This window comes from Anarhichas minor, unplaced genomic scaffold (assembly GCF_050575085.1).
Source record: "Anarhichas minor isolate MPS153535 unplaced genomic scaffold, ASM5057508v1 ptg000027l, whole genome shotgun sequence".
Classification (NCBI taxonomy): domain Eukaryota; kingdom Metazoa; phylum Chordata; class Actinopteri; order Perciformes; family Anarhichadidae; genus Anarhichas; species Anarhichas minor.
This window is the reverse complement of record NW_027466473.1, coordinates 8501570-8527324: the sequence shown is the minus strand read 5'-3', so window position 1 is coordinate 8527324 and position 25755 is coordinate 8501570. Positions and strand designations below refer to the sequence as shown.

Sequence of the window (25755 nt, the reverse complement as noted above, 5' to 3'; positions counted from 1 at the left end):
GGAGAGGGGACAGTGGCGGCGGCGGTGGCGCAGCGATGGCCGCACTACATCAATGCGAACTCATCCAGAATATGATTGAGATCTCCATCCCCAGTTTACAGGGGCTGCGGACCAAATGCGCCCGCGTCCAACGACCTCACGCAGCAAGAAATACGCACTTTGGAGGTAACGAGCTTTCCAGATCTGTTATCGAAGCCCCCCCACCCCCCCCCTTGTCCTGCGATAGCGGAGCAGTCGAGTCAAATTGCGGAGTCATAAACCCCCAACGCACCATGTCCGCCTCATACAGGCGGAATATTAGGCTGCGAGCGAGGCGCCCTATCACCGAGCGTCAGTGAGCTGGGTACATTGTGTCGCTTTACGATGTAGACCTACTACTACTAGGTCGATGTGTTGAGGGTGCAGGTGACTCAAAAGAAAATTACATCCATTGTTTGTCTTCATTATGCCTGCAGAAGATCCCCTAAATATTTGTGCGAACCCTCTCCTCTAGGTGGAAGCGTTTGTTCAGAAGCCCCTCGCGCGCGGCGCCGCGCGGACGAATCCCGCCTGGCCTAATGGCACACATTCTATAATCTGATACACCGCTAATGTATGCTATCGTGTTCCGTCTCCCTCTGCACGGGATCTCTCTCTCTCGCGCGCGCGTGTGTGTGCGCACAAAAGACGCACGCGAGACAAATACAAGGCAATAAAAAAAAAATGTACGACGCGTTCCGCGTTGTTTATCCGCGTGTCAGCCGCGTGAGCGGCAGGGTTTGATGCCCCCGCTGCATCTGGATGCAGATCCAGTTCAGGTCGCGTTGGCATGACTTGACATTGCTTTGCGCGAGAGACCGGGGCTTTGTAGGGGGCCTCGGCACTGTTGCAGGCGGCGTGATAGAGGAAGTCATGCCTGGTCGCATGCAATTTCTGTCTCTATAGCCTTTCAACCATCACCGTGGGTATTTCAAATAGAAAATTAAAAAAAGCTCTTATAAAATTGCACATCTGTAAGTAGTTACACCATAATAATCAACCTTTTTTTATGTAAAGTGTGTTCATCTTTCTGAAAAGTGTGATTCCCTATGCTTCCTGCTTTGTGAATTTGTGCAGTGATGTTGACGGGAGCCCTATTTGTAGCTCGGGCCTGCATGTTTTCCACCCATGGGATTGTTTACAGTCACATATTGTTGTCGTAAATATTCTCAGCTGCGAGACGACTGAAGGAATCATGTCATGGAAAGTGCAGCTTCGTGTTGTTAGTAACAATGCCATGAGGGGACAACAGGGCCCCAGCGTCCTGCTGGGGGGTGGGGGGTGGCAAGAGGGGGTTTGTGTGTGGGGGCTATAGAAGACTGATACAGTACATTTAGATGAGACGCGGAGTTGTGAGAAATAATGGAATAGTACAAGGTTCATGCCTACAACTTGTAGAGGGTAGTCTAATGTGTCTTTGGGTGTGTAGGCTCCAGACACACTGACATCCTGGAGACACGATGGATGGTAAATGGGTTTTCTGGCTCATGGTTTATTTAAGCGTTATACCTTGGATAAAAGGAATATTCTCTCCTGATTGGCTGGAGGCTATCAATTATCCATGTCTGTTTTATTTCTGTATAACTGAACACCCCGTGAACAATTGCGCCGTCGCCCCGAAAAGCTAATGTACCAGAAAGCTCCGAGCGTTTGGTTTCAGCCTCACAGAGACGCGGCGGGCCTGGCTGAACTGGTTTTCCCGTGACCTTCACTATTTAGTCGCAGAGTCGCAATGTAGCTTGCTGTTGCTCTGGCGTCCGTCCGCCTCAGCAGGCCAGGACGCACCACAAAAGATCTACTTGAGTCTGTGTTTTTTAGGTGCAGCTTTTTCTTTCTTTTTTTTGCCATTTCCATAATGTCTACAAGATAATTCGGTAGCCCCTTAGTTGGCCCGGCAGGCACAAGCTGCAAGTTGGCACGCTGTGTAGGGGAACACATTTCCACAGGCTCGAGTAAAGAAACACTGTATTAAATGGAGAAAAAATTCAAAGTATTGACTGAAGTTAACACTGCTTTTGCACAATGAGTGTGAAACTCGTAGTCTGTCTGAAAAGTTTGCACAAAGTGAAGCTTGCTGGCTGTGCAAGCTTCAGCTCTTCTTCATCCGTTGTGATGCGCGCTTCGTCACTGCGTGGAACAGGACGTGATCTGGCAGAGTACTTCCTGAGGTGCGCCGTGGCTTTTCAACGTGCGTTTTGCACCGGCATTGTTCTACATGACAATGGGCAAGCCGTGCATGTTTCTTGAAGGCCTTTGAGAACTGGTCTGAGGTCTCTTTTCCTGTAGTTAGAGGCCTTTGTGAGCGGGGGGGGGGGGGGGGGGGGGGGGGGGGGGGGGGGGGGTTACCCCTGAAAAGACAGAAATGCAAATAGGGGGTCTGGTTACCTCAAGTGAGCTCTGCTAAGGTTCGGTGTCCTTAGCATTTTGAGGGTTGAAATCGACCACCTTCCTGCTTTGGAGATGATAAGAACCTCAGATTGCTCACAGGCTAATAGCTGCCGCACTGGAAACCGGTATGGAAGATGCTAAACGTAGGTCTCAGTGGTATGTTTTTTATTTCATCTTATTTTCAGGGATTATAACTGTTCTCGTGTCTCAATGGTCAAACTGTTTCTGCTATTACAAAGCGTATATGTAACTCGTGCTTCAAGCTGTTTGGACTGTTCCCGAAGTCTAAATTGTGATTTTATCGGTTCCAGTTGCGATGTGTAAATAATGGTATCTTGTGGTATCATTACTCAGTTGCATGAGCCTAAATGCTCCTCGTCGTCGTAGCTAAAAGGGCGTTCTGTGAAATTTACAAGTTTCATTTTCTTATCCTACTCCTCTTGTGCGCCATAGATGTACAGGGCGAGCGCATGAATGCTCTTCATTGATTCAGAAACACTTAATCATCAAACCAGTAGATTCTTGGAACTGCTTTCCAGTCATATAAACAAGGGGAGAAGTCACAAGTGTTTAAACAAAGAATTTGGATTTTAAAGAAAGCGCTCGGCAGCAGACGCCGTGTGAGGGGAGAGAGTGCGGAACAGTAAACGTTTTTCAAACGTCTTTCAGCAAGCTTTTTTTACAGTGGAGCGTGCATGGCACGGGGCGCTGTCTTGATCAGCAGTCTTACTTCCTGTCTTTACTGGCAGACCCTTATGAAACCACGTCTTGACATAGTTGTGCACTTTCACTTCTTGCTTCGGCCCTCCTTGAGATTTCATTCGCCGACTTGGTTCCAAATCCCGGCCGACGCGCCTGGTGCTGTATTTCCGACATGCACAAAGACATCCCGGGAAAAACTCACCTCAGTTGCGTGCGACCATCGCCGTGAGATGATTGCCGCCATCTCGAAATTCTAGCGAGCGCGCTGGCTCGCATCTCCCTCCATCGGTGTCCAGGTGACCACGCGTTAACCGTCCTGTAGCGGCCGGACTTGATCGATGTCCTTCCTGCTCACGCTTTAAGCACCACGAGGTCAATGCAGTTGTCGCTACCCGAGGTGCCGCTCCCATATTGCGCTGGAGGGCCATCGAGAGAGGCTTGAACTCACTTTATACTCTCATTGAGAGAGCTTTATTATTCCACTTGAACTGTGTGTGTTGTTGTTTTTTTCCCTGCCTTGCCATTGAGAGGATAATGATGCCGGCCTCTCAAATGGAGTGCTAACTGGTACTTCACTTTTCACATGTTAATCCCACTCAGCCTCCTCGTGCTGCCTCTGCGTTACTTTTACTGTAGCTCTTCATGTAGTCCTGACTTTTGCCCTGTCATACCCACTCGCACTGCCCCGCCAGCTTGTTTGCCTTCAAACCAAATCAGTCTACATGATCCAGAGGCTGAACTCAAGACATCCTGAAAGACAGTCGAATGTGCTGTCTTTCCCCCCCCCCCCCCCCCCCCCCATGAACTTAAAACATATTTATTCCTGGCTGTCGGTCTTAACATAAAAGCAATCCAGGGTCTTTATCTCTTGTAATCACACAGCTCTCAGTAATGATCAGCAAACAGCAAAAAAAACGTCACTCTGTTTTGTCTCCTCGCTGTGTTGGAGAGTTTGCTGTGTGCTCGTGGTGCGAGCTGTTGTGGCTGCATCTATATTTAGACATCTTTCTTCCTACGCATTTTCAGGGTTGGTTGTTAAATAAGAAAATCAAATGACGCGCAAAGAGCCTGTGTAAGAGGGGAGAGCAGGGAGGAAAGGGGAGGGGAGAATCAAAGCCAATCCGCTGGGCTGCTTCTTGTGACATGACAACCGCTCTGTGTGTGTGTGTGTGTGTGTGTGTGTGTGTGTGTGTGTCTGTCGGAGGCCTAGGAGAAGACAATGGAGAATGTCGCTCACATGAGGGTACAGAGGAAACACAACTCTAGCGACTGTGGCAACGGCGACCCCTGTGTCTGTTTCCTCTTTTTTTTTGTGGTGCAGTCGATACGAATGGCTGCACGATGTGGAAATCAGCATGGTTGAAGAGTGTAGGCTGGCCTTAGTCTATTCTTAAACCGACTCAAGATGAGTTGCATTACATCCTGTCATTTGAGGTCCGCTGCACTTCTCTTGTGGAAAAGGGGCAATTTGCTTGCTCCGAATCATGAGGAAGTTAGCACGGCGGTTGGTTATAAATGGTTAGATTTGTGCGCGGGGGGGGGGGGGGGGGGCCTTTTTTATTCATGTACTAATGATCTGTTTTCACAAAACATGTTTAATGTGCACTACTATCTGCAGTTCCCATTACAAATGGGTACTTTTGTTTTGAAATGTACAAAATGGCTCCACAGACCACATGTCGGATATGTCACAGTGTTAGCCTAAACAAGCCCCCCCCCCCCCCCCAGCCCAGCCCAGCTCACTGTAGGGGGTCAACTTTGCACTGGTGGTAACAATGATGGAGGAGGGGCAGCAAGCCATTGTCCGGGTCTGTCAACCATGTACGTTCACCCCCCCCCCCCCTCTAGAAGTCCATGTGACGTGCCCTCTGCATAACTGGGTCTGCCTGCCTTCATTGTGCTTTTGTCTTTTTGAAATTTTCATCTTTTCTGTGAGGATAAAATTGTGCGTCAGCCATAAAACATCGGTGCGCTTGCCACGGATCCGCTACTTGCACGATCCAGTAAAACAACTTGCCTTTTAGACGTTAAAAGTAGCTTCTTGTGTCCCTTTTGTTGGGAGTATGGAATAATTGTGCTATTATTGTGCCCAGATGTGGTTTCCTCCGACTGCATTCAACTGCTTGCACCGCAAATGTTCCCCGGATTTCGCTCGGGCCTTTAATGATCAATAGTTAATATGACACCAGGCGTAGAAATGCCTCACTGAGCCTGTTCCGACAACAAGAAACGTGAGCGTTTTTCCAGTCTGAGAGCAAGGAAGTGACCTTCCTGTGCAAATATCAATTCCTGGGATAGAGCGCCGTGGCTCACTTCTCAAGATGCTCTCCCCGGCAGGTGCACCAAACAAAGTGGCCTTGAGCGGACAATCGGGAGCCGTGGGATCTGCTCCTTCAAGCGCCTGCTGTGTCAGGCAGGCAGGCCGCTGCCCGGGACTCCTCTCTCCCCTCTCTCTGGGTGGCGGACCACACCGCCTGTCACTCATCTCCTCACCGCATTAGGCCGTTGCCATGGTGTTGTTTAGCTCGGCTGCTGACAGGTGGGCTCTGACGCCATCCCCCCTCCTCCCTCCTCCTACCTCCAGGCCACGCGTCAAACGCTGCGTTCTCCACTCTGCACCAAAAATATATTAGAGGGGGTCTGTCGTTATCTGTCGAGACGCCTGACTGTGTTCTCAACATGCATTACTGGTATCTTTGTGGGATTTGAGGACGTGTGTGTGTGTGCGCTCGCATGCACGCTTGTGTAACTCTATCCACCGTATTTATTCAGGGTGGTAACGGGTAAAGTGAATGCTCCGTGTGGGACCGGAGATCAAACACGTCGGCCGTGTTTTGTTTTTTTGCCGCTGCTACAGTTATTGTCCTGTGGACACGCATGGTGACACTTTGCATGTGGACATGTATTGTGTCTGATCTCTGTGTTTTCGCATGTGTGGGAAAATCCCACTGAAATGTTGCTGACGACTCAGAAGAGGGGTTGCTAGGTAACCCGACGTCACAGGGCTGCACCAGTGTGTGGTGGGGGCAAAAGCAGGAAGCTAGCTCATTAGCCACATCGAGCACAGGCCTCTCTCACTGCCGGCCATGCCAGTATAATCCACATCTCCAGGAGCACTGCGTTCGTAGAGCACAGGGAGTAATGTCCGAGGCTCTGTAATTCAGAATGTCCGCTCGTAACGGGTTGGATAGAAAATGTGTCACAGATATGTTTCCATGTGTGTCTGTCCAGCCACAGACGTGTATAAATACAAGAAGATACAACTTTGATCATCCCAAAGGAAAATTGCAGTGCAGCTGTTGCACTTCAAAGTGGGAGGGGTGAAAATATAAAGATATTATCTAAGATAACCATAAGGTGCAAATTCAAAATATGTACGACAATGGCACAATCAGGTTAATGTAGAAGGTGGGAGCAAGCTGCCAAGCTCTTACTGGTTGGACTCTGAGGTCAAATGAATGCAACTAAAAGGAGGTTCAAACTCTGAAGTTATGTTGTGAACAGCAGGGCATCACATTTAACCACACTACAGTATTTTTATGCTTTTGAAAAACAAGTTTATGAAGGCATTTACATGCGAGGGGAGATTTGTTTGTTTTTGTTTTTTTGCATTTATTTTCTTCTGCATTTCCTTGCTTGTAAGTTTTGAAAACATCCCTTTTTTTTTATCAGCTGACGTTCAATAATGCAGGCCACTTTATTATTTTATAATGCTCTCGAGTGCAACTGATAATAGCTGAGTAATTGCGGAGCTGAAAAAGCCGCAGTCAGAGTCGACACAGAGAGCACTTCACCTCCTTTCCATCCTCTTTCATCTCAGTGGAGTTATGCTTTTGTTAGCTGCCACGCAGCAGCCTTTTCACATCCCAAGGCCGCACTTTTCTGGCAGCGGCGTGGCTGTATGAGAGTTTATGTCTGTGTGTGTGTGTGTGTGTGTGTGTGTGTGGATGTGTCACAGAGAAAAGTTTAATGAGCAGAGAAAAAGACGTGCGCGTTGTTGCTCACTTCACTCGAGTCGGTCGAGAAGCTATAGCTGGTGTTGCACGTGCTGTAATGGACTCTCGCAGATAGATAAGCCCGCGAGATAAGGAGACACACTATACGGCCGCCGCCGAGCTGCATACAAGGCGAATACAACACCACGGTGATACTTACTCACAGGACCACTGCACTTGACATTGGCTTCGAAAGCGTCGGCGTGTCGTCTCGCGGCTTCGTGTGTCAGTTGAATACGAGTTGCTTTCGACACGGTGACGGCGCTGCTGGCTCTTTTGGAGCACAGCTGGGTTTGGGGTGTTCCGGTAAAGTAGTGCGTCATGAGACGCTACAGTAAAGGTGTTCGCCAGGGCTTCAGTCATTAATGCAAGCCTCAAGAGCAGGTGACGGAAAAAAAGAGAGCACAGCGCCTCTGAAACTAACTGTGAGAATTGATCACATGGCTCTTTCCTCCGCCATTATGTCACTGAGCTGCCTCCTTGTTTGCTGTGCCAGCACCGCGGATGCTCTCATTAGATGACCGGCTCGTTGTTCCGCTGCATGATAATAGCTGTTTATATCTAATTAACTGTCTTGTGCACTGGAAAATCCGGTTAAACAAACACTGAAATCGTTGCTGCCGGTGCACTGAGTTCAGATTGGAGAAAGAAAGAAAAACCCAGTGAGAGTACGGAGTGATTAATGCATCAGGTGAACCTAATGAAGAGGCTTCTGTTAATGGAGAGTATATAGTGGTTCGTGTCAATTTAAGATGGATTTGACCCCATGGAATGTCACTTTTGTAGCATCACCAGTAGTCTGTAGTATATGTGGTGCTGCTCTAAACAGTGACTTATGATGTGTGGTGTTACAGTAAAAACAAAGCACACATACTGCATCATTTCTGTGTCATCTCACACACACACACACACACAAAAACCCCCAATGCCAACACAGAGGTGTGACAGCGAAGGCCTGCTCCTTAGCTCCGTAGCTCCTAGCACGCTGTGAGTCCCCCTCTCTAACCTGCCCCTCCCGTCTGCGCTGTGTTCTCTGTTGCTCCCTGCAGGTGAAGCTGATGAAATACATCTGTAAACAGCTGCAGTGCAAGCAGAAAGTGCCAGAGACGGAGAGGCCCGAGGCCCTGGACAGCTACCCGCGCCTACGAGACTGGCTCCGCACCATCAACCTGCGACCGGAGCTCATCGAGGTATCACGTTGTTTCTGTGTGAATATCAGTCTCTCTCTCTCTCGCCCTCTCTCTGGCCTGGGTGACTGTGTTTGTGTCACATTTATGTGGAATCCAGTTTGTGTACTCAGTCCCCGCTCACATGTACGTGAGGAATACTTGACCAGTGACCATCAACATGTCTTTCTAAAAGAGGAGCTCTGTCATTTTTCATTTTGACAAATATTCGTAGAGTGGAATATTTGTTGAAATTAGTATGTGCATCGGCATTATTTAAGGTTTGATTCTTACACCCTGGCTGCAGATTCCAAACGTTTGGCTCGGTCTAAATAAAATGAATCCTTTCTTTTAATCGAGGATGTTGATGAGAAGGATGCTGATCTCTTTCTACAGATGAGAGAAGCACAGCTGCACGGTCATTTTAATCTATTGTGAAAGTGAGCGCTCAGTTTGGAGTCAAAACTATCAGCTTTCTGTGACAAACGACACCAAAGAGCAGCGTTGCAGTATGTCGTGGTGGCAGTGTTGCCCTTTGGTGGCCTTGTAAGAGATGACTTTTCAGATTAAGAGCCTGAGTAATATGTTGAACACAGACACAGGACACAGAGATATTTCCTCCAGAAAGAAAAACCTTTATCAATAGATTATAATGTTAAAGACAATAAACATTCCTCACTATTTGGTAGGTTGCATTGGATCATACGGAAACTACTCCCATTGCCAGTTCTTCTTTATCTTGTTCTGACTTATGAGATAACAGCTGGTTTGAGATCCACTATTTAAGTTCACGCCTATAACGCCGTTCTCATTCCACCTCGTGATTTGTTTGATTCTGTTGTCCTTTCCTCCCCTTCCCCTCGGCTCCCCTTCCTGTGTCCCTCTCATCCACTGTAATGTTTGCATTGTCTTGTTTGTCTTCGTTTAGTGACCTAACTGTAACCTGCTTATCTGAAATCCCTCTTGCACTTGTTATTCTTTGATATGGCCCCAGCTTGTGCACACTTTTTCCTCTTCTTTCACTTGCCTTGTTGTGATGGTTTTAGACGTAACCCTCACGCTCTGTGCTCATTTGCTTTTCAGTTTTAAACCCCCACCACCTTCAAATCATTTTTTTGGTAGCATAGTAAAAGTGCTCGTGTGTGTGTGTGTGTGTGTCTGTGTGTGTGTGTGTGTGTGTGTGTGTGTGTGTGTGTGTGTGTGTGTGTGTGTGTGTGTTGTATACCAACTGGGATTTCCCAAAGTATGTATTGGCGTCAAGGCGTGTTGATGACCCATTTAGATCAAGCATTATTAGATTTGAGATTTCTACCGAGCGTCCATACTATGAGGGCTGGATTATGTAATGGCTGGTCCAAAAACATTACAGTGATTTTATATATATATATATATATATATATATATATATATATTGTTTAAACTTTGCATCCAACCTCTCTGCTCTTCATTGTCCGTTTGCCCACATGAGTAGTATATTCTAAGCCCTCTGTGTCAAGTGGTTTTGGGCCCATTTCAAAGTGTAGACTCAGTAAACATGCGGTGTTATTTGCTGTGTGCACATACATGGCAAAAACAAAAGGGGGCCCCCAGTACAGCAATCATGTGTGCAAGCTGTGCTGTGTTCATGGTGCTAAAATTGTTATTATGTTATTATGAGTGAGCAGGTGGGAGGGGAGCGGCGGGTTCCACAGCCACTTCTGAATATCACGTCACTCACCCTTGTGTTTGTGCATTCTGCGTGTGTGTGTGTGTGTGTGTGTGTGTGTGTGTGTGTGCTTCCTTTTGCTTACAGTGTACACACGAGTGTGGGAGGCTGCCCTAGTTTTCTGATCAGTGTTTGCCCTCTCAGAGCAAGGCTTTAACCTGCCTGACAAGGCGGTTGCGTCCTTCCCCCCCATGTCAGAAAAACATCCTTAACTCCTTAACAGTTTGTGCCGTCATTTTTGCCAACTGTCTCGGTAACCGAACATTAAGTAAGCGGTAAATACCTCAGGCTTTAAACCTGGTCCTCCCCTATTATTATCTATTCTGTTCGACGGTTCTGGTTGTGATTTATACGATAACCGGTGGAAATGAGAGGAAATGGAGATGGTGCAATAATGTCTTAATCCAAATATGCTACTGAAAATGACCTACTTTATAAGTACAGATACACAATCACACTGTTCAGTGTGTTTTTTTTTTAACTTGTTATAAATGTAAATTTCCACCATGAACTTGCTGCTAGTGTATCTGTAGCTGAAAAGGACCACGGCCTGTTTTATTAACGTAATCTCATTGTTGATTTTTAAAAGAAGGAAAAATAAAATCATCCAATCCCCTCTTGCCCCTCTGGAGTGCTGCATTTTGCTGTCTCTTCAAATAGTTGATTCCCACTATACTGTCTAGTTTGACAAGCTGTCGGTTACAAGTAGGTGTTTGTTATGAAGGTGGTTGGAGGGGGGGGGGGGGGGGGGGGGTGATTGCGGTGTATTGAGTCCTAGCAGCCATGTAATCCGTGTCGTGTCTGACTGTTATTTCCTTGATTTGTAGCCTACCAGTGCTGCTCAGTCTGCCTCCCACTCTGATCATGCCTCGCTAATGTAATCCTCTACTTGCACAATGTTGCGTTGAGCGATGTCTGTTGTCTTCCTGTTAGCTTGCTGTCAAAGTTTCCTTCACCTCTGTACAGTGATCACTCCGTCTTAAGGCTGTGCTTAGCTGCACCCATCGCACAGACGTGTTAGTCAGGATACACTGACTCTCAAACGGCAGAATAAAAAAAAAGTATTACGTGGCCTTGATCACTTCAGATTTGGCCTCCTAAAGTTTTTTACTTCTATCTACTGATTCAGACATAAAACCACGTCTGTAGTCCTGAATAATCTGCCCAATAAGTGGAAGAAGCTGCATGTTAAATGCCCCAAACATCCAGGATTACCACCGATTTCCAGGAACAGAGCAAGTCAGGGGTTGTATGACCTATTTAATACTGCGACATGCTGCCCTTTTTTAAAGCTGACTTCCAGCCCGCTAACGCCGCCGTGTTCAACAGAAGTCTTTTAGTGACGCTCTACCGACAGCTCAATCCTCCCGTGACACAAATGGCATCAGTTGTATAATGTCCACACTAGTGGTGTGACGTGTTGGATGCGGGAGAGGGCTAACATGCATCTCGCTTCCTTTCCCTCTGTAATTGCTCCTCTGCAGGCGGTGGAAGCAAAGTTGACTCTGGATGCCTTACTGCAGATGTCAGGCGCTCAGGTGAGGGATACCATGCGAAGACTAGGGTCCAGTTCAGAAGAATGTGCTCGGCTCAGTGCTGCCCTCTCCTGTCTGATGAGTGCTGCTGAATCAGGTTTGTGTTCACTCCACGGGAGCCTCCGGGACATTCTATTCTTCTTCTTTTTTTGTTTGTTTTCCTACTGATGGTGTTTTTTTCTGTGCTGGTCCAGGAGGGGAACTGAGGGAAGACAGCAGTCCCTGGCTGTCCGAGCCCACAAGGAGGGACAGTGGCTCTCTGCTGACTTCAGACCAGCTGACCGGCTTCGGGACTCCACTCCGCCCTCACAGCCCGTCGCCTCTCGCCCGCCCGTCCGCCATCCACTCCACCCCATCCACCCCCTGCGCCACCTTCCCTCATCCCCGCTCGGGCTCGGTGTCGGCGGCGCCCACGCCCGAGGCGCTGGCGTCGTACGGCCACAGCGAAAGCCCCCTCACGGACCCGTTCCCGATGTTCTTCTCCCGCGCAGCCCGGCTCCACGGGCACACGTCCACCCCGCCTGCAACTCCGCCCTCCAAGAGGCGCCACCAGCTGAAGCCCCCCTGCACCCCTCCGCCTCCGTCCCGCAAAGTGCTGCACCTCCTTCCCAACATCACCCTGACGCGCAGCAAGAGCCACGAGTCCCAGCTGGGCAACCGCATCGAGGACCCGCCCTCCAACAAGTAGGTGCTCAGAGAGCTGTTTGTGCATTGAGAGAGGGATGCAAAATACGGTAGTCAACTTCCTCGTATGCACATGCATTAGTGGCCAATAAAGCAGATTCTGATATACAATGCCAAACTATCCTTGAGCACTGTACAAATAGGCAATTAACCTAAAGAAAAAAAGAAACAAAAGTGTTCCACTTACAGTGGAGAAGTGAAAGGAACAGATAGCAGTAGTGGATGCTGTAGCCTACTTAAACGAGCATTATCATGCGTAATTGGGTTACTGATGCAGCCGCGTGTTTCTTGTCGCCCACTGATGAGCTGGTGCGGTTTTCCTGAAAGCATCTTCCCAGTGTCTCCTCCTCACCTCAGTCTTGCGCCGCGTCGTGACCGCAGAGGCCGAGCTTTTCTTCAGACGCGCTCTTGCGTTCCCTCCCTCCGCCTCCCCCACATCCTTTCACATCCTGCCTGTTGCTCCTTTGCTCTGGCTGCATGAGTGGAGCTAATCCCCGCACAGATTCCCAGAGATTATGACTCATGTCAAAACAGGAAATATGTCCAAGGACTAATGCTCAGAGAGGTGGCGAGACAAGTACACATCTCTCTCTTTCTCCCTCAGTTTTCCTCCCTATTGTGTTTGGATGCAGATACACAAACAAGCCACATGTTTATCCATAATATCCTGTGTGTTTATGGAAAGCTTTTTGTGAGAAAAAAAACAAATGGCAAAGGCAGAAGTAAATACAGCTGACATAGATCCAACACATCTAATGCACGCACAGGCAGTCCGGCTAGTTTATCCCGGCTTCGTGCATATCGGTATATTACAACGGCAAGCTGAAATCGAGTCACAGGTCTGATAGCTGACTGAACAGAAATCTAGATGAAATTAGACAGATTCATTGTTTTTCATGCGTGTGCGTGCGTATAAACCTCAGAGCTGGCCTCAGTCTTTGTGACTTCTGGGTGTTAAAGATGTCACCCTGTCTGTCCCGGGCCAATGCTATTTAGGTACTCCAACGTGCCTCTCTCTAGCCCTTACATAACCTGCCCAATACAACCTGGTGCTGACGCGCACCTGCTCTTGCATCCAGTCTGATACTGGTTGTTTTTGCTTCCCCCTCTGTCCAGGTGTGTTAAGAAGAATAAGTTGTTACTGAATATGCAAGTTAACGGGAACGGATGCGAGGACTCGCCTTCCCGTTACCCCGTCATGTCTGCGCGCACCCCCGGAATCACCCCGGCTGCCACCACGGCGTCTTACACCCTGCCCGGCACGCCCACCCTCCTGGAGGAGCACAGCAGCATTAAGAGTGAGTCATGCGTGTGTATACATTTTTTATTATTATTATTATTTTGCTGATTTGGTGAATATGCGTGTTTGACATGTCAAACATAGTCTGTTGATCAGGGCTGTGAGTGACGATTCAATGAACTGCGATACTGTAAGCCAGGCATTATTCCGATTTTAAACAAATAGGGAATGTATTCCGTTTGGTTTTGTTGTTGGTCTGTTTGTCAGCAGGGTGACGGAAAAACTACTGGCCCTATTTCTATGAAACTTGGTCAAAGGGTGTAGCATGAGCCGAGGAAGAACCCGTTCCATTTAGGAGCTTATTGGCCTTTTTTCTTTAAGATTCATATGCATTCAAGTTTGTGTTTGTGCTTAAATGTGACTGAACATTCCCTCAATTGTTTCTATGTGAGGGAATCATAACCCAAATGTGGTTTGACCAAATCTAAATGGTAAATGCTCCGTTTTTGTTTTTATGTGATTGACCACTGGGGTAACGTCATTAGATACCGGTCTTTCTCGACATAACCTAATCATGTCTCTCACTCGCTCTCCCTGGCTAGATAACGTAGCAGCGCATCGCGGCTCCCCGCAAGCAGTGAGGAGGGACATCGGCCTAGCAGTCACACACAGGTAGATCTTTCTCTTCCACACCATATGTTCCATAAGCTAATGTCACAACAAAGCTAACGAGCTAGATGTGGTATTAATAACAAAATGCTTGCGTCCTATAGGTTTTCCACCAAGTCCTGGCTGTCCCAGACATGTCAGGTGTGCCAGAAGAACATGATGTTTGGGGTTAAGTGCAAACACTGTCGGTGAGTTTCTATTTAAAGGGTGCGTCACTCAACTTTTAAGTGTTTTTGTTATTGACTGAGACAGTAGAGCAGTGGCGTGTTAGAGCGCAGAAGGAGGAAACACAGGCGCTCTGGCAGGATTCAATCCTTGGCCTGCGTGATGGAGCCTGGAGGGTTTTAAGGCGGCGTGTATTGATATTGTGCCGACTCTCTGTGCAGGTTAAAGTGCCACAACAAATGCACAAAGGAAGCCCCGTCCTGCAGGATCTCCTTTCTGCCAAGTAAGCGTTGTTCTGCCCTCCGTCTGCAGCTGATTGGCTCACTGTGTTGTGCGTGCACGTTGTGACGTTTCCAATTCCTCCTCCAGTCGCCAAAATTCGGAGGACCGAGTCCGTTCCGTCTGATATAAACAACCCCGTGGACCGGCTGTCAGAATCACCGCAGTTCGGCACACTACCAAAGGCCATTACGAAAAAGGTGAAACATGGCTCAGCAGTTCTGCATTACGGCACACCATATCACTTTATGGGGACCTTTTTAAAACACGACAGTCATTGCGTATTCACAAACTATGACGCCTCTATATAAACTATTTAAATCAATGAAGCCATAATGTAGAATGCCACACAAGACTATATTTTTGTCCTTGAAAGATTGAGACCACTTTGGTCAGAATCATCCCCATCGGTTCGCCGTCGACTGCTACGATGTCAAGATGAGATTTAGAAGTCATCTGGAATATCTGCTCTGACTAGTGTCGTTTGCATCCCTCCCTCCCTCCCTCCCTCCCTCCCCCGCACCACCAGGACCATCCTCCAGTGCTGAACCAGCTGGACTCCAGCAGCAATCCGTCCTCCACCACCTCGTCCACACCTTCCTCCCCCGCGCCCTTCCAGCAGAGCAACCCCCCCAGCGCCACCCCGCCACCCAACCCCTCGCCCAAAGGCCATCGGGACAGCCGCTTCAATTTCCCCGGTAAGCCTGGAAAGAAGTATACTGTACTGACTGAAATGTGCATGCTTTGAACTATTGTTCTTAAACCACGTTTCCAGTTTAACTGCATTTAACAGCACGGGCCACACCCTTCTCTCTCCACATACAACTCTTAACACTGAAGAACAACTGTGCTGTTTACAAGATCTGTTCATTCAAAGCTTCTCTAACCGAGAGTCTCTCTCCCCTGCCATGCTTGTCGGTCTTTCCCTCTCTTTTTTTTTTTTTCTGTGCAAAAGCTGCCTGTTACTTTCAGCATAGACAGCAGTTTATCTTCCCCGGTGAGTTGACGGTCCCAAAATGTCACCCTGCATTGCTATTCTCCGCTTCGTTCCATCCTCCACACTGTAGATTCCACGTAGCTCTTTCCCTCCTCTGCATGTTTGCTTTTGGGGTTGTAGCAGTCCATCCGGCTCTCTCTCACTGTGTGCCAGCACTAGGATTGCACGTTGAACGGCCTTTTGACACCATCTGCTGGTGGTAGTGGCAAATTGCATGAGCAGTCATGGGGTACATCCCAAGTCTCTTAATTGCGTCCCCGTTTCCCTCACTTGCGTCCTTTCCTTGCGTCTTAGTCCCTCCCACCAGGGATGCATGGAGGAAACCATGCGAGGAGAGAGGAAACGAGGAAATATGTTTTAAGAGACATGAGACGACGTTTCCTCAGTTGCGTCACGTGAAGCGACGTCTGTTGCTGATGACGGCGGCCGCTGATCACAGCTGATCACAGCTGATCACAGCTGTCACGGCTTTAACAGCTGGAGAGACTTTTGAGAAGTTTGCGTCTGTTCACATGATCACTGCACTTAATAATAGTAACTAATAAAGACCCAGTAATCATCACTGTAGAGGTGTTTCCTCTCTGTAGTCTGTTACCTCTTTAACAAACTGTGTCCTGTTTATGAGCGCAGGATCGATTTCTACCGACGGAATGCGTCTGTACATTTTGAAATTCAGATTCTGACGTCATTATTAATTAACCCAGAATATGATTATGGTTTCTCTTGAACACTGGAATAAATGTATTAGGCTCCATGTTTCAGGTTCAATTTAAATGATAAAACTCATCAAACTCGGGAATGATCCGCCTCACGTGACTGAATGAAAATGATGATGAATGATGTAAAAAGTGTTTCGTCTCCCCAGCTCTCTCTGACTTTAATTGTATCCATAATAAAAGTTATTGAGGGGAAGACAACTGAAGCGTCCAATCACATAACTGATGAACAACGAGGGGGCGTGTCGGCCGTTAAAAGACTTCCTGGAAGGCTGTTCTCGTGGTTCCTCGCTCATGGTTCCTCCGAGGTCTCTCCTCCCTCCTCCATCCTCGCTCCTCCGAGCTAAATAAGAGCTTTGGGACGGCTGTCAATATGGCGGCGCAGAACAACTTCCGGTTCAAGCGAGGAGCGAGGAAATGACAATTAAGAGACTTGGGATGTACCCGTGTTCTGCATGTGGTGGGGCTTTCCTAAAGGGGAAACAGGGGGGGGGGACATAGAAAATGATTTTTGCTTCTCTCATTTCCTCCTTAACCATCTTATTGTCCTCTACAGATGTCTCCAGCCCTGCTCATTTGCACCCTGACGTCCTCCAAGTCACTGTGTAAGACATTTGTATTAAAAGTTCATGACACATCAGTTTAAATATTTAGTTTTTCTTGGACTTTGCCCCTTCTGATACCCCTTCTCTGTGTCACAGCAGTGAGAGAGAGCAATCGGCGGATGACGTACACGCCCAGCTGGTAGAAGATGAAGATGAAGAGGTAATGTTGCAACACGATGTACGCGCCGTCTAGAACAATACTTTAGGTTTAGCTGTCCGTGCAATGAGGTTGTTATATTCTTTTCTATATATTTCGGAAATGTATCTTTGCGCCACGTTCTGTCGGAGACTCATATTGTCATCCATCAATGGGTTGATAGACAGACAGACTCGGGTGACTCATATAGTTAAATCTCAGACAAAACATTTGTTTATTGGGACCAGCTTTCACCTGTTTGGCTGTGCCGGTTGTGTTATTCATTTAAACAGGAGAGTCTTGCTGACATGTAAATATCCCCATTTTATGTCTGCGACAGCAAAAGAAAAACGTCTTCCTGTATAATTCAAAGCTGGCTCACAGTTACAGAATGTATTGACTCATCCTTCATAAGATGAATTTCACAACCACCCAATAGGGAGATACAGATGACTTATATACAATAAAACAATTAGAAATGTAGCATTTTCTGAATCTGTAAGAATACGAAGAAAAAAATGGCAGTAAGTAAGCACAATAGATCAACGACGCCGTCACCGCACTCTTGCAGGAAGAGGAAATAGAGGACGAAGACGAAGACCCCGAAGCGGAAAACGATAACGAGGAGGACGAGGAGGAGGACGATGAAGGGGAGGATGAGGGCGAGGAGGAGGACATGAGGATGAACGTGGGCTCTGACAGCGAGTGCGATGAGCTGGATGATCTGCCCGGCTCCCGGGGGAACCAGTGGAAGGGTCCCATCTCCCGCAAGGCGAGCCAGACCAGCGTCTACCTGCAGGAGTGGGACATCCCTTTCGAGCAGCTGGACCTCGGGGAGCTCATAGGAAAGGTGAGGACCTAGACGTTGACGGCACATGCTGTCGTATTCCGGGGGGGAAAAAAAGGGCACCGCAGCTGAAGTTGCTGTCTGTTCGCACAGGGCCGCTGGGGCAGAGTGCACAAGGGGCGGTGGCACGGCGAGGTAGCCATCCGACTCCTCGAGATCGACGGGAACAACCAGGACCATCTGAAGCTCTTCAAGAAGGAGGTGATGAACTACAGACAGACCAGGCACGAGAACGTGGTCCTCTTCATGGGGGCCTGCATGGCTCCGCCCCACCTCGCCATCATCACCAGGTGAGAGCCGAAATATCAAACGCGCCTCTGAAGCGCTTTTAACCCGAAGACACGTCTTTTACTTGAAATTGTTTTCTTCTCTCCCCCTACAGTTTCTGTAAAGGCAGGACGCTGTATTCCGTTGTGAGAGACACTAAAAACACGTTGGATATTAATAAGACGAGACAAATTGCGCAGGAGATTGTAAAGGTATTCATTCTTTCACATTATATTACGATATATATACAATATATATGATTTAAGCACTTAGAAGCGGTGCCATGAAATAGTAAATCTGTATTATAACAAAGGCAAATCCATTAACTATGACTATTGTGTATTACTTGTTTTATTTTAGCTCTTTCGTGTATGATTTAACGATCCATAGCTACTGACCCGCCTTGTCTTCCGACACAGGGAATGGGCTATCTGCACGCTAAGGGCATTGTTCACAAAGACTTGAAGTCGAAGAACGTTTTTCACGATACCAACAAAGTCATAATCACAGACTTCGGGCTGTTTGGGATCTCTGGAGTTGTTCAGGAGGGGAGGTAAGAAACGCCACTCAGCCAAAGTGCTCTTCACACCACACTGCTATTTCCTAGGGAGGTCCAGTGATTTGTAATAATTGCTGAGGTCCTCCAGCCCTGCAGGCATTTCCCTTGTCAGCCAGTATTTTCTTCTTTTTTGTAAAGACTGAAGCCTCCTGATTGTAAAATCGGAATGCTTTCCATCACAGCCTTGTTTATTTTTAAGTACATTCTGAGCACACCACTCTCTAAATCCGCGCTCCCTTTTGTACACAGGAGTTGGAGATGGACTACATTTAGTTAATGCATTTTCCACTCTATTTAATGCATCTTCCCACTCAGATTTTCCACTCCATTTGATTTGTTACTGACAAATGTGTACCTGTTTTTTTTTTTTCCTCTTCTTTTTTGTATCCAGGCGTGAAAACAAACTAAAACTTCCACATGGCTGGATTTGTTATCTCGCACCAGAGATCGTGCGCAGGATGAGCCCAGGTAACAACGAGGACCGCCTCCCTTTCTCCACCGCGGCAGACGTGTACGCCTTCGGGTGAGTTCTGTCACACTCGTCTCGGTTAACTCGGGGGGACCAACTGCTCCGTCACACCTGTTTCTGACGAAGAGACTTCGCCGTTCGACAGAATAATTACACTGATTTCTCCCCCCCCCCCTCTTTAAGCACCATTTGGTATGAGCTTCAAGCTCGGGACTGGCCGATCACCAACCAGCATGTGGAGGCTACCATCTGGCAGGTGGGGAGCGGAGAGGGCATAAAGAAGGTCTTGGGGGAGATCAGTCTGGGCAAGGAGGTCACTGTGAGTTGAATAAAGACGCACCGATGTGTCACTCAAGCAGAGCACACACACACACATGTCAGGATTGTGAAGATGCTGTGAAACTTGTGAGATTGATCCTCACTGATTGACTGCTGACTCAAAGTGCTTTGTCGCCTCAGGAGATCCTCTCCGCCTGCTGGGCGTACGACCTGAGGGAGAGGCCGACCTTCACCCAGCTGGCCGACATGCTGGAGAAGCTGCCCAAACTCAACCGCAGGCTCTCCCACCCCGGACACTTCTGGAAGTCTGCAGAGTAGGTATCCAGAGAGGAAGGACGTAGTGGAGACACTGGACGTGTGAACACGAAACCAAAATACAAGAGCGCCGAGTTCTTATTGTGTGTCTTCTGGTTCCTTGTGGTACAGTGGCTTGACTGCAGCCTTCGGGGGTTGCGTTTGGTGTTACATAATCTTCTTAATAAATAGGATTTGAGTATTTCTTAATTTCCGTTCATCTTCACACATTACCCAAATGCGCTCGGTCCCTCTGCACCAAGGCATCGCTCCTCTCAGCTCTGCTGTTGCTTGCTCTCTAATCCAATGTGAACTTCAGTGGTTTATACGTGTAAATGTGAGTTGTAAAGTTTAATTTATTCATTGTCACACAGAGCTCGTTTTTTGACACCAAAACGTATCGCAGGGCGTGACTTTTGTAATGTCACGAAAAAAACCTGTCTGATTGGATCGTTTGTTGTCATGGCAATTTCCAGTTTCCTAAACGAGGCTGGCGGCGCAAGCAAAGACCCGCGAGACAGATCGACAAGGATATAGAATTTTGTGTTTGTGTTCATTTCTGTCCTCGCGTGTGTGTGTGTCGGTGATTGTGCGAGAAGCAGCAGATGGAAGAGGTTAACTGTGTGATCCCTCAGTTAATTCATTCCCTTGTTCTCACTGTGATCAAGCTACAAATATGAGCCTTTTTTTGTGACTTATCTTCTGAAGTTGAGCGCAGCGTGTGAAGCAACCAGATGTATGTGGTGACGCCGTACATTTCTGCACCTGAATGGATTTCATTCTCCTTTTTATTTGTACCCAGACCAGCCTTTTAACTTCCTGCCATCTAACGCTTTCATCGACACGCCTTCATTACAGCTTTCCCCACTTTGTTTTCTGCTTCATAGTTATGATTTGCCTCTGTCGTGTTTGCCACAAAGACTACAAGCTACCGGCAGTGAAGAAGGGCTTCACTATCTAATCCCACATAGTTGTTCGGGCTGGGTGATGGGAGAGATGAAAGCTTGTTTTCTTTTAATTAAAGGAAGCAAAATGACTTAAAAACCAAATGAAATCTTCTAAACCGTTTTGTTGATTGAACTCACACAGCCTGGCCAGTTTTTATGTCGTGATCATCCTCTAACTAATCTATATGTACTCTACGTGATATCTTGCTGCTTTTCAAATGATGCTTTCTTCACTGTAAAGCTGTTACACTTTCACTAACCGTCTAACGTTTGTGTTTTCCCTTTGCTCCCTTTCCCTCTCTTCTGTTTCTCTCTTCTAAACCTAGGTTGTAGCAGCCGCTCTGAAATCTAAGCAATGCAAAACAAAAGCCTGGGACTGCCTTGCATGCTCTTGTATCCTTAACTCTTACGGGATTGATCAAAGCGTCGCCTCTGCCTGAAACAGACACCGCTTCCACTAATCCCACAGTCTGATCTTCCGTGTCTAACCGTCGCGTTTGTGTTGTCGGGAAGAGAGGGATCGGTGGAGCGAGGTGTGACGGCGGGGATGGGGAGGGGAGGGAGGGGCACAGCTGTCGTCCTTCACGCTTTCCCCTCCCTTTCGTCTGACGTCTCTTTGCCTTCCTTTTTGGTTTTCGGTTCCGCAACGTTGTTTCCGGGACTCCGAGGCTTTGCGAATACCCGGCTCGTGGTGTCTGTGCTGAGGCCGACTGGTGTGCTGTGGTCCGCTCACCTTCTCTGTGCTGCTGTGACGTGGCTGTTTCTCCCCGGGGGGGGGGGGGAGGGGGGGGGGTGCATGACCACGGGGCTCTTTTTCTCTCCGAAACACACGCGCACAAAAAAAAATTAATGAAAAATACAAAAAACACACACTGCTGGACATAAAATGGACCCCACCACCAAACGGACCACTTCATTTATCTGTATTAAAGGGGGGGGGGGGGCTGAGTGCCTCTCTGCTCCTCTCTGTTTTTAACGGTTGTGTGATGTGCTGAGATGGTCACCAGCCCATGTCTAGACACCTTATGCACTTTGTCAACGGGAGGATAAAAAAATGATCATGAACTCTTTTTGTTGTTGTTTAGTTTGCTTTTGAATAGTCACATATTTGCAGTGTTTTCTTTCTTCTTCTTTCTTTATTTGTTTGTCTTCAGGAGGGTCTCAGAGGCTCGGACGGTGTGATATGCTCACTTGTTTGTTGTCTATTTGGAGTGTAACCTGCTGAATCCACTGTTTATTGGATGCATTTGAGCGACGGGGCACTGATGGAGACTTGTGTTTGCTAAACGACGGCTGAACTGAAGCGACACAGGTCAAAATATTCCCTTCATCATTCACAATCCACATGGGAATAGAATAAAGCTGGCTAAATGTCCATCCTTCTGATGTGTAAAGTGCACCTTATAGGAATATGAGTTATTGAGAAAGATACTTCTCTCAAGAAGTTGAGTGATTTTTCATTCTCTGTGCAAAAAAAGAAAAAGTATAAATCAGGAACCTGGTGCAAAAAGTGTCCTATATCTTCCTAAAACATTACCTCTTGTGCGCGCTTGTGTATACTCTTTGTGATTGCTGGCTTCAGTTGGCGTGCTTGTATTTATGTGTTGTGTGTGTGTGTGCGTGCGACTGAGGTGAGCATCCTGTGCTGGAATACGTAGGGGTGGTTTTTTTTCCGTGAGAGACTGCGGTAAATGTTGTGTTGCAAATCCAATGGTATGTAATGTACATACATTATTTTATGTATCGCAAATGAACATGGTTCTTCTAATATTTGTACAAACTGTTTTCTATGTAAAATACATCACATTGTTTTGAATAGGTACTGCTATGGCTATTTACAGATGTGTATATATATTTATATTTTTTTCAGGTATAAGATACTGTATAAACGCTGTACAATGTTTTTTTTAGAATGGGCCAATACATGTTTTTTTATGTTGTTGTAAAAATTCATATTTTTGTATTGCATGTGACTACCATTCTGTACACGCTGTTTCTGTTTTCATCCATGAAAGACAATAAAATGAGGCTTGTCATGTAACAATAGAGTGGACACAGTTGTTTTATTGCCTTCCTGGCAGAGTGAGGCTCCAGTATTACTGATCAAATAAGCCAGGTTTTCTACTCTCATATCCAAACAACAGATTCATAACTGCAAGATATTACTTTCCAGTCGTTGGATATGAATATGTGCACAGTGCTTGCTATCCTCGTGGTTACAGCGCAGGCAGCGTACCTGCAACGTCCAGTGTTCGATTACAGCCTAGAAATATGAGGGAAACAGGCTGCTGGTTGTCTCCCACTCTGGAATGTGTCGGGGGAAAGAGCCCACCAAGTGGCTTTCATGTCCATTGAGACGTTTAGCCCCTGGAAACAGTAAAAGTCAAAGTTTTGTCAAAGGTCAGTAATGAACATTGAAGCTCATTGCAGTAGGCGGTTATGAATAAGCTTGCAGCAGCTGCGTGATGTATCCCAGTTGGCCTCTAGGTGGCATAAAGACCCAACGTAAAGGACCAGTCAGCTTCAGTCTTTCTATTCTGAGCTGGGCTGTTTTTTTTTTTTTTTATTACAACTGTGCTTTGGCATGAAGTTTGGTCAGATATATTTGTGGCGTTGCATGCACTGATAAGGTATGAAAGAGCAATCGTTCTTTTACCGAGAACAGCTGACTCAGTTTCGGTGAAATTGAGCGACCGTGGCCTCAATCTGGAAACCGCTTGAACCTGTGGGTTTGTCAGCTAAAATGTGTGAAGCCGGTTGCATTGAGTAGGACATCTCTGCGTAACAGCAGATCATCTGGTTCAACACTGACATTACCAGTAGCACGCTGGCTCGGATGCTTTATTGATCCACATTCATCCACAGTTGCAATCTATAGCAGAGCAGTATGGACTGTTGGCGTGCAAAATGCTTTCATACGCTTCATAAATAAAATGTCGGCCTCTTTTTTCCCCCCCCATATTTGTGCTTTTGCAGCGTTTATGTGATGACTATCACAAAATGTATAATATGAGACCTTGAGAGCTGTCGGTAAAATGATAAATACTGCTCGCATTCAGTCCTTGAAGCCTGTTATCGGTATGGATGCATCTGATGTGGTGGCTGTGACTAGTGGGAAAGATGGATTGATTCCTGCATACTGGTATCAATCCAACAGAAGAGAAAGGCCCTTGTATCCCGGCTCACGATGCACTAGCTGCGACCAAAAGCTCTTTGACTCCAACTGGTACCGGGTCACATGGCCAGCATTTCATGGAAACCGCTTCCTTTTACTGGGAGGCCGGACAAAGAATATTCTTTCCTCCCTGCATGGCAATCAAAGCGAACAACAATTAGCCGTTTGTTTTTGTGGTGTGCCTTCACTGAATTCTGGGTCTGAGTGCGGAATATTATATAATTTATATATATATTGCAGAACCAATGAGTTTCTTTTCCAACAACAAATGAAATCACTGGGAAGATAATTTATGACATCTCCACTGGGTTGAGATTATGTTCTTTGATCCCTCCCTCCACTGTGCCTCTCTGCTCGTCAGAATCGATGAAGTGCGTGGACCGTCGTAAATTGTTACAGAAGAGCTGCAGCGCTCGAGAACAAGGATATTGGATGCCGGAGTAGTCTTCCGAACACCACGGCGCTCTGCCAACGTCTTGCGCCCGGCGAGTTAGTTCATCAGAACGGGGAATATGGGTGCTATACCTGAGGATAAGACTCCCACAGAGTGTGAGATTGATGGATTCAGATCAGCCAACTTCAGAAAAAGAGAAAAGAGAAAATTCAACACTTTGAAGTGAATCAAATGAATCTACATGTGAGGCCCAGTGATGTCTGTAGAGGGCAATCAGTGGTGCAAAAGCAGGATTTCTTTGAGCTGTTTAAATTGTCTGGACAAGCTGGAGGCCCAGTTTTTTTTTTTTAATTAGAGGACCACTTCCGGTAGGCCAACAGAGGGATCAGCAAGTTGAGCATCTTCTTAGGGCTCAACACATGCAAAACTCTGCAAAACCTGCGTTCTGAAAGGGATCAATTATGTCGCTGACTTCGATCTGTTCTGGGGACGCGAGCATCTTTTCAGGGCACATGGCCTCCACCCATCGGCCGGGCCTGAGACGATGCAGCCTGACGCACGGCAGCCTCGATGTGACGAAGACGAAACGTCGCAGCCTCGATGTCGTCGCGTCGGCAACCAGCTCATGGATCATCCTGCTGATTCCTCCCTCCTTCATTCTGTCCTCACCCCCTTTTGGGACTCACTGATAAAAATGGAAGTGCTGGTTAACGGTAACATTAAATTCTCCCAAAAGTCACCGCCTTATTTTATTTAAGCCTATTTTTATCTTATTTTGTGGTTTCGTTTCACACCTTATATTTTCTTAACTTTCCTTTGCTTATATACTGTGATTGTTGTTACTGGCAAGTGGGACTTTCCAACACTCTGGGGAAGATGTGAGGGGCTTTTGAGATGAAGTCATCTGCGTTCCTTTAATTCTCACTTCCTCTCAAACAGCTTAAACAAATTAAATCTGCGTCAAGAGTAGAAGTTGAATTAAAGCTGGGGTAAGCAGTTTACAATTTTAGGGTCTCTCTGCAAAAAGTCCATGTTAACCTTTCAGTGTGTTGTCATTCAAGCGGTCTGAGAGGAAACTAGACTTCTGCACATCCTCTTGGCTCTGTTTTCAGGCTTTAGAAAATCTATCCCATGGATGGAAGACTTTAGCCAGCAGTCGGTCATTTCAGAGAGAAGGCGTTCCTATTTGCTGTTCTAGTGCAGACGCACATGCACGTCCATTCACATGGGGAAAGCCCGAGTCAACAGCGGAATATCATTCAGGAAAAGTTAATATTACTGCATTGGCAACAACTGCCTACACGGCAAAGCAACCTAAAAAAGGAAGATGGAGACAAAACGTCGCTAATAGTTTAGCTTTCTGCTAACCGTAGCCAAAGGCTCACTGCTGCAGGTTACTGTATGAAGTACTATGTTTGAAATAATGGACTAGTACTAGTACAGGTTATTGTATGAAGTATTATGTTTGAAATAATGGACTACTACTAGTACAGGTTACTGTATGAAGTACTCCGTTTGAAATGA

At 47.0% G+C, this 25755-nt stretch overlaps 1 protein-coding gene across 1 annotated transcript; it reads left to right on the top strand.

Annotated features, from left to right (window-relative positions):
- LOC142960363 (kinase suppressor of Ras 1-like) lies at window positions 1–22706 on the top strand. Its single transcript, XM_076102174.1, has 20 exons — window positions 1–165; window positions 8153–8293; window positions 11459–11606; window positions 11704–12193; window positions 13310–13491; window positions 14036–14105; window positions 14207–14290; window positions 14489–14550; window positions 14637–14746; window positions 15076–15244; window positions 16816–16864; window positions 16961–17024; window positions 17572–17850; window positions 17941–18137; window positions 18230–18326; window positions 18534–18667; window positions 19065–19196; window positions 19326–19461; window positions 19602–19735; window positions 20989–22706. Exons 2-20 carry the CDS (start codon window positions 8162–8164, stop codon window positions 20993–20995), a joined length of 2676 nt encoding a protein of 891 aa, XP_075958289.1. The 5' UTR covers window positions 1–165; window positions 8153–8161; the 3' UTR covers window positions 20996–22706.
- The last annotated feature ends 3049 nt before the right edge of the window (window positions 22707–25755 follow it).